At 34.1% G+C, this 9,707-nt stretch overlaps 1 protein-coding gene across 1 annotated transcript; it reads right to left on the bottom strand.

Moving 5' to 3' along the window:
• Nucleotides 1-7,567: 7,567 nt before the first annotated feature.
• On the bottom strand, nucleotides 7,568-9,424 carry LOC111986772 (uncharacterized). The gene is made up of 5 exons (XM_065783165.1): nucleotides 9,099-9,424; nucleotides 8,799-8,953; nucleotides 8,530-8,596; nucleotides 8,143-8,194; nucleotides 7,568-8,059 (listed from the first exon to the last, which is right to left on the bottom strand). The coding sequence occupies exons 2-5, from the start codon at nucleotides 8,826-8,828 to the stop codon at nucleotides 7,957-7,959; spliced, it is 252 nt and encodes an 83-aa protein (XP_065639237.1). The 5' UTR covers nucleotides 8,829-8,953; nucleotides 9,099-9,424; the 3' UTR covers nucleotides 7,568-7,956.
• Nucleotides 9,425-9,707: the final 283 nt, after the last annotated feature.

Genomic DNA, 9,707 nt, shown 5'->3' with positions numbered 1-9,707 from the left:
ATGGTAGGGTTTTTATGCTATGGATGAGTGTGGGACATTTGCCATGTTTTGCATATTAGTGTGTGTGAGTTTAGAATAACATGTTAGAGGACCCTTTGATGGGATTAGGATTTGGAACACAATGAGTGGAGGCCAACCTATAGGTCGGGTTGGGTTGGGTGCTTAAGACCTTTCCATCCCTATACCTAAACTCTACACACATGCTTTTATAAAGATCAGTCCTTCCACAAGGGCACTATGTTTTTGGTTACTAGACCTAATCTAGGTGGTGACTCCATCTTTTCTCCGCTACGGTCCACTCAGTCAAGGTGTACTCCCCCCGTTGCGCCCACAATACCCTTCGACATCAACTCCTCCATCCTTTAAAAACAAAGGTATGAGATATGAAGACCATATCAGTGCTAGGAGCAAAATCCCCTCTGCAAGTACCAAGCCGAGGAACATGCTTCAAATCCAAGTCTATGGTCAAAAGGTCATCAGCTTCTCCACATGCTATGTAAGGAGGATTTGCAAAGCAAGGGAGGGACTCCCAATCAAAACTTTCATAAAAAAGGTTATCCCTAGATAGGAAGGGATAACCCACTGCTTTTCTACCGATGGATTTTCATCCTTTCCAAATAATGGCTTGCTAATCTTGGGGTTTAAAATTTCAGCAATTTTTTAAGAACTAGATCTTAGAGCATGTTTGGCATCCATGGAAGATTTACTTTGGTAGATTTTTCAAGTTTAGGGTTGAAAAGTAAATGAAAGAGGGAAACGGTTTTTCTCCTGAATAAATAGTTTGAAATTTTCCCTCTCAAAAGGAAAATTTTGAAAGAGAGCCACCAATTCAAAAAGTGACATGTGTCAATGAAGGGGAATGCCAGATGGTAACCCAACCCCAAGTGGTTCACTTTTAGAGAAACTGCCTAAGAAAGAATTGCAAAAAGGCGTAATGCTTCACAACTAGGTTCATTCTTTTACTTTACCTTTCCTTTTGTTTTTATTAAGTGATATGTTTATGTGTTTGTTTCCCTATGAGAGAGAGTTTATTTTAAATAACAAGATAAATACACTAAGTAAAATAAACAAAAAGCATACTAGAAAATACTCATCTTATATATATATATTTCAAAAAAAAAAAAAAAGAGTATTATATTAAAACGGTCCCTGTGACCCCCTTTACATTAAAAAAAAAAGCTACAACTTTAGAGGCGAAAAGCTCAACAAGAGGGAGGTTTATAGGCATCAGAGTCATCATCAAAACCCTCCCATGGAGAGTCAAAGTTAAGGTCTGACTCTTCATTGTTAGAGCTAGAGCAATTATTGGAGTCTAACTCCTCAGTGCTAGAGTCAAAACCGTTATTGAAGCCCCTTCTCCTCCTCCTTCACATTGGGGGCCATCGTCAAAGGCGTCTTCTCGGACCAAATTGAACTTATTCACGAAGGCATCATAAGCCTCCTCCTCAGCTCCCTAAGGTCTTCATAATCGTATTCCTCCTCATCCTCAACCTCCTTTTCCTATGGTTAGGCCTAAATTACCTTATGAGGGAAAACAGGTTAATAGGCCAAGAATGTATTGACCCATTGTGGTGAATTAATCAATTAATTAGCCAAGTTAATTAATTAATTCAATTTGCATGCTATGCATGCAATAAATGTGATAGCACAAACAAATCACCAACTAAGTTAATATGCAGTGGAAAATAAAGTTGACACGGTGATTTGTTTTTGAATGAGAAAAATCTACAAAGGCAAAAACCCCATCGGGTGATTTTAAGGTCACCACTCCCGAGAACTCACTATTATCACAACAAGCGGTTACAAGTAAAGGAATCCAAGTTCCTTTTACCAACCTACAGTTGAATCCTTACCCCAATACCTAATTGGACTTGTTTTGTAGTGACAATCTCTCCTTTCAATGCACGGCTCTCAGTACGTAACTAACCAATCGATGCGCGGATCCCAATACGCGACTTACACACCAACTTGAGAAAGATGTTGGCTGCAAAGTTCTTCAGCTCATCACACGACGAAAATCATGAAGCTCCTTGGTTACAAAACCCTACGATGTACAAACACAATAGCTTCTTGAATAGAAAGATGAATTAGGGCATATGTCTCCGGTTCACAATATGCTTGTGAAAAACTTTTGCATTTAGGTGCATCAGCTGTGATTGCCCTTAAAACAATCCTTATATATGTTTAGGGTTGTGAAAAAAGAAAACCCAAATATGTATACACAGATTGGATGAAAATTAGAACTGAAAATCTGATTTTCTTAAATCTCAATGAATACCCTATTTATTGAGCATCAGGCTTAAACAGCCTTTTAAACCTCGATAGATATTAGCTGTTGAGTTTTAAAATCTAGCACTTCTTCACTTGATTCTTGGACTGACTTGCATGGCTTTAACAATTGAACTTGAAACCTTATTCCTTGAAGTATTAAACACATCTTAAATCTACCTAAGTACAAGTAAAGTGCGTTTTGTCAAAGGATTAGCCAATTCTATACTGACATATGTTCCTAACATGATTCACATATGTCCTAACACAGGTAGTGAAAGCAGAGCAGTAGGGATAGGAAGAGGAGGGACAGGGTTGGGACCTGTGAGAGACCAGAAAATTAGGTGCTCTCAAAAAAGAGATTTTGGGTGCTTTTTCAAGAAACCTCTCTTTTTGGGTAAGTGGTGTGGAGTCACCACTTATTTTTTATACAAAAAAATAAGAAAAAATTAAATACAAATTTACATGACTAAATTGTTCAATTCTCATTGATTGAATAAAAATACAAACTTAATAAATTGAGTATTACATGGCTTTGGGTCCTAGTTACAAACTACCAAAGAATTACTTGGCTTTTTGTTCTAGTTACAATCTACCCAAAAAAAAAAAAAACAAACAAATTTAAAGCTTAGGTCTACCTATCCAAAAACACTAAATTCAGAGGCTAGCTTACGAAATCTAAATGTGTTAGGCACCCATTCTGCCTAAACTGAGTCTGGTCTTCTAGACTCTTATGACTAATGTATCCCTTTATGCATGCTAGGAATGATATGTTGTACACATTAAACATTTTAACCGAACTAAGTCACACAAGTCTATTTATGAGTGTATCCTTTTCTTTTGAAAAAAAATTAGATTTGTCTTATAATATAAAAAAAAAAAAAAATGATTTGGTTAAAAAAAATCAGATCTGTTTTTGTATATGTAAAAAAAAAAAAAAAGTTTTTGGTAAAGAAAAAAAATCAAATCTGTTTTATTAAGTAAAACAAAGTCTTTTGGTTCAAAAATATTAGATCTATTTAGGGAACTAAAGAAAAAAAAAATTGGTTTTTGGTTTGTATGTAAAAAAATCAAATCTGTTTTGTAATAGAAAATTTAGATTTGCAAAGAGCTTAAAAAAATTAGATCTTTTTTTTATGTGAAATAAAAATCTTTTTTCTTTTTTAAGAAGAGAAATACATTCATGAAATAAACCTACGCTACTTGCATCAAACAAGACAAAACATTACTACTCATGACCTTTTTTTTATTTCAAAATCTGCTATGTTTAAAAAAATTCAGATCTATATCTAAAGAAGATATAGATCTATTTTTGTGTTAAAAAAAAAAAATCCAGATTGTATCTAAGGAAGATACAAATCTGTTTTTTGTTTTGAAAAAAATTCAGATCTGCATCTAAGGAAGATGCAAATCAGTTTTCTTGATTTTGAAAAATTCAAATTTCCATCTAAGGAAGGCACAAGTCAGTTTTTATTTTTATTTTTAAAAAGATGTGATGACAAACAGATTTTTGAAACATAAAAAAAAAAAGATCATAACAATAAGGACATCAAGAACATGTTTCAACAAAAAAAAAAATTGACCACACATGATATGAACATTTAGAAATTAAAACTAAAAAACATTTACTCATACATTACCAAATTAAAAGAGACAGAAGGAAAAAAAAAAAAAAAAAAGTAAAAAGAAACTACCTCTTGCATGGACGTACTCTTCTTATTGAGGGAATATTTTAGGGTTCAAAAAAATTTGTTCAATTATCTTTGAAACCTAAAATACCTTGCTTACAAAAAAGAAATTCTTAGGCTAGAGCCTCCAGAACTTCTTTAACGTAAGAGTAAGAATAATAGAAAGAAGAGTGAGAAAGAGTGGAAATCTAAGAGCGTGAAAAAGTGTGTTGAATTCTAAGATGCAGCCTCCATTTATAGAGGCTAGGGTGTTCAAAAATTTAGCTAGGTGATCAGAATACGAATTGGAACGCGTCCTTATCTCTAAAAAATCGAAAAGGGTGAGTTTTATCTCGATCTAAATGCCCTCAGGCCGAGGCTCGAGTTTGTGCCCATTGGCACTTGGAAAGTCACAAAATTATTTAACTAATTTTAATTATTTAACCAATCAAAATTAATTTAAATTAATCATGCGTGGTTGATTCTACCTAGACATAATGCATGCTGACCGTGCAAACTTGATCATGCGATATCTTTCAATCCGACAGTCCGATTTGGAAATCGGACTTATTGTCATGACCGTTAGAATCTCAAGATCATTTTTATGATATGCAATCAACAAATTAATGCATGTAATGCAATCATGAACTTTGGGTATATGAATGGTCATTCTAGTCATCTTCCTTGATTAAATCATGGGTGCAAAATCGAGTATCTATAGGACCCTCGAAAGGTGCATCTCCAAGGTTAGGTGCATTAGGTTCATGGATTGGAAAATTGGAACCAGTAGAGGAAGAATTGGCTACCATTTTTCTTCTTTTCTTCTTTTCTTTTGAAAGGGAGAACTCTAAGTAGGAAAAAAAAAGGAGAAAATGGATGCAAAAATAATGAAGGCTATGAAGGAGATTGTTTTCCTTTTAAAGATCACCAATCGAAGTCAGTAAAAAGACACAGGAGTTATGAAGCATTATGTCTGTCTGCCAAGCGTGTGAAACGAAGAGATGCCAAAACGGCTAACATCACCCCTGAACACTGCATGTCCAAATCCTGAAGGTCAAAAGATATGGTTTTTATTTTTATTTTTTATTTTATTTATACAAAAGATATGGTTTCAAAAGCATTCAAGTTGAAAGGATATGACTGTCAATGACTTTGGTCATAAATGACATTGACAGTCAGGGGGGCTAATGTACAATGCACAAGCCAATGTAAATAAGCATGTCGATTTGGTTACATCTTGGCCCTCCACGTGGACAACCTTGAGTTACAAAAGCAGGGACTTCGGTGAGGGGAGCCATGCCTTTGGCTCATGCCAATAGCGGGAATGCCATTGGAGGAAGAGAAATGTGCAATCTGGCATGGACACTGAGCACTACCATGAGAGAGAATTCAGCTCCTGTTGGTCAGATGCAGCAGGACACCTTTCATTAGTTAGTACTAGTTTGGACCACTGCCAAGGACACGTGCAACGTCCTCAAGCCTCATGCTTTCCCTCTCCTCCTCTCTGCTTGTCCTTCATGATGGTACATAGTCGCCCTTCAACCTACCCCCTTGACAGAAACGGTCTCTCTCTCTCTCTCTCTCTCTCTCTCTCCATAATAGTACTAGTGATAGTTGTATTAGGGTTTATAAGAGGGAATGAGAGTAAGACACATGTCCTTGTACAACCAGCAACATTTCTCAGACTATAAGAGGAGAATGTTGTTGAGCAAAAAGGAGGGACAAAAGGAGAAATCTCGATAGGGAAGAAAGACAGAAAAGTGTAAGGTGTTGGGAAGAGAAACACTGTGTAAACCTTAAGGATATGTTTGGTAACTGTTTTTTCCCTTTATTTTATGTTTTCAAAAACAATTTTCTATTTTTGAGACTAAAAAACTTGTTTGACAACTTAAAATAGACAGAAAACAAAAACTGTTTTCAAAATTCAATTTGTGAAGGAAACTGAAAACATGCAAAAGATTGTTTTCAGTTTTTAATTTTCAAAAGTCAATAAAAACACGCATTTAATTTAATGAATCTGTCTCATTTAATAAGTTAGCATTAGAGTTCAAATCCTAGTAACAACATATTTTAGTATTTTCTATTTTTTTTCTTAAAAAAACTATCTTTTTTTTTATTTTTTTTATTTTTTTTTAATTTCAACTAACCAAACATGTTTTTTATTTCAAAAATACAAGAAAATTGTTTTTTCTTTATATTCCCAAAAATAAGTTTTTGAAAATAGAAAATAAAAATTGTTAACAAACATAATCTAAACTTTCTTAATATTGCATAGCTTTTAAGGGAGAAGGATACTCCATCCTTCATCACACCATGGTTTTTGATCCCTTTCATAGGATTGTCCACGTACACAAGGGCGGCCCAACATAATTTGGGGCCTAAGGCAAAAAATTTATGCAGAGCCTTTAATATGTAAATATTAATTAAAATATTATTTAATATTAATCAAATCAAGGTTAATTTGACATAGTAAATACATAAATAATACCAACTAAACTAATATTAATTTCATATAGAGAATTGAATACCATAGTTGAACTATAAATATTAATAAAAAAGAAATAAAAATATATTACGATTAAAAAGATACTTTATTTTGGATATATAACTTTTTTGTGATTAATAACATGACAATTTGTAAAATAATAGTAAAATTTGTAGTATCATTAACATCACTAACAAAAAAAATGTACAACCTTTATAAAATATATTTAATTTTATAAAAATTTGGGCCTTTAACTAAGGAAAGTAGGGCCTTTTTCTCTAAGGAAAATTTTGTCTTTTGGTGGGGCCTTGGGCCTAGGCCTAACTTGCCTAGGACTTGGGCCGGCCCTACACGCACATGCTTTGTCACTCTTTACTCTTCCATTCTGCCATTCTTTTTCTTTTGTGTTTCGGTGTTAAAAATAACATTTTTGATACTCAACAAGCATGACACCCAAACGTACCGTTAGGATTTAGGTCATATAACATCTGAGTTGTCTTAAAGTCTAACTTGCATGTACATTATGTTGTTTAGGAAGTAGCTGTTGTAGGCTAAGTTTGGTTTTTAGTATAGCAAAGTTGTGAATACTTTGATTACAATTTGATATGCACACTGGCCACGTGAAGGGTCATTGGCTTAAATTATGTATTTTAGATTTTTGCAGGTTAATGCAAATTACAAGCTGATAAGCAAAATAGCTCCCAGTTGATAAAAATGGCATATAAGATTAATTCCTTCACTATGTACTTTGCCGCAGTAAAATGTATACCAGTTACCACTTATGAGGCATTGTACCATTAAATCTGGTAATTTAATCATGATAAGCAAAAACTGAGCTGTGCTCCAGTTGATGTAACTGTTTAGCAGGCATTGTACCAGGATTTTTTGCTCTTTAGCAGCCTTTTCTTAAGAATTTCGTTATGTGGCAGAAAACCAAAAAATTTCGTTAAATAGCATATCGAGCTTTAGAGACTCAAGTTCACTAAAGGAACTTGAGCCTCAAGACTCCAGTTTTAAGAGATGCAACTGATCTGGTACATCTGATGTGTAAAAAAAATTATAAAAACTGTATGCTTCAGAAAATCAAATTCACTAGTGATAACCCAGCAGCAAATAGAGATATGAAGTGTTTGGACCTTCACCGAAGCTCATATTTTACAATTAGTTAAAATGCAAAAAGCATAGACTTGTGACTAATAGAATATTAATCCACAAATAAACATAATCTCTGCCCTACAAATTCTAGTTGAACTATTGCTTCCAAGACAAACTCTCCAATGCTGATCATGTATGGAAGGAAAAAGCAAACAGCAGTAGAATCATCATGCTTGGAAGAGCATAGCTGGTCAAACAAACTTTCCTTTCACTGTGAGACTGGCTGTAAGCTGTAACTTATTGCAAGATTTTTTTCACAATAGAAGGTTCCACTAAAAGTTGAGAATTGACATTGATTTAACCTTTTTCTTTCAACATATAATTATCTATTATTAGGGAGTGTGTCACTTGTTGAAACCCAGTCAGCTATAAGGTTCATCATCATATACCTCTAGCATCTGTTCTCTTACGCCATAAACCCCGGCTAGGCTTCAGAATTTGCTTCAGTAAAGTCATTTTGGGAACATTCCAGTGCTCCACATGCCTGAAAATTTCCATAAATATAGCTCAACAAACTAAAATGATTAGCAAATATAGAAAGGAATGACTCAGATTGTAAAACTTTACCTGCATACTTTTCCAGATTGTGCATCAAAATAATACTCAGTATATCCTGTTGCTGCAAAATAGATTAATATAGTTAGAGAATGCAAGGTAGATACATGGGTTCAAATCAATATAACAGGTTTGTATTTGCCATGATTTCTTCTTCCTGTTTGGTTTGAAACAAGCAGGGTTTGTGGATAATTAATCACCCCTTAACTTGACTGGAAAAGAAAAGAACTCATGTTTCTAAAGATCTGTAATTGTTGAAGGGGAAAAAAGGAAAGGGAAAAAAAATCATATTTTTGTGAATATGTTATGATGCCTTTGACAAAAGAAACAATCCTCAAAAGAGGGCCAAATAAGTTCACTGGCTTGAATCAGTTTGATGCAAAAGAGCATATTACATACCAGAAAGAATGGGCTTCCAAGGAAATGACAATATACAGCTAAATCGCCAGTGCCCAATTCCCTTATCCTGTAATCACAAAAGCATTTGATGTCAAAAAACTTTTATGGAACAACTAGAAATATGATTATAGAAATATGTCAATTGGCAAGTTTTGTTAATCAGACAATGAAGGTGGGATTCGGAGGCCAAGCAATTTTAAATGTCTGAGATGGCTAACCATGAACCTAAAAATGATAAAGGAAACTTGAAATCTACTTAGAAAACTCACCTCAAAGTCTTCCCACTTCATAAGCTTCATATTTGACTTCTCTAGAAGGGATCCAAAATTTGTACAATTTCTTTTGAAACGGCGAAGACCTTTAAAGGAACCTGCTGGATCCGCAAATTCACAATCCTCTTCATAAGCATCAAGTGTAAGGTTTCCTATTCATTGGAGAAGTCAGAATGTTCAGTTAGTTCCAGAATTTGATCACTTCACATCCCCTACAATGTTTTTATCTAAATTATCCATGCAGGTCCCTACAAATGGATGCAATAAAACTCATAGAATGTAGTCTAAAATCCATACATTTTATGAAGCGTACAGGTTTGTAGGGATAATGAGAAACATATCTCAGAAGTGAAGTCCAGAAATGATGCTATTGACAAGGCTTCTTTGATTTCTAATCTTATCACTCAGAAGGACTCTTCTGATTGTGCCTTTGTTGCCATGTTAAATATCTCCATGTCATACATCATTCCCATGTTAGAATAACACATTGCTTGGTGCCTATCATTCTACATTGTGCAATAATTTGGAGGTTGCTATGTCATTTTCGTTCATACCTAGATAATATGGTGAAAACTAGCTTTTGGTGACTAACTGATTACATATTTAAGAAAGGATTTCACATTTTATTCTAATAAAGATTTCAAAGAATCTTCACTTTGTTTAAAATTTGGCAAGCAATAGTGTCCAAAACATTTTCCCCTAGATTTTTTCACTTCAGAAATTATTGTTAGAGAAATGTGCAAGCTTCTTCCATCAGGGTTTTACTTAAACAAGAGTTGCAACACCTTGATTTCTCAGAATTGTAATAGCTTGCAGTTCTAGGCAAAGATTGGTTGTTTAAGACTTTCAAGTACATCAGGACAAGGAATTGACAAAAACCTCTTCAGTTATGTAGTGAAAGCTCAA

Source organism: Quercus suber, unplaced genomic scaffold, assembly GCF_002906115.3.
Source record: "Quercus suber isolate HL8 unplaced genomic scaffold, Cork oak 2.0 scaffold_330, whole genome shotgun sequence".
NCBI lineage: Eukaryota > Viridiplantae > Streptophyta > Magnoliopsida > Fagales > Fagaceae > Quercus > Quercus suber.
This window is presented reverse-complemented; position numbering and strand designations above follow the sequence as displayed.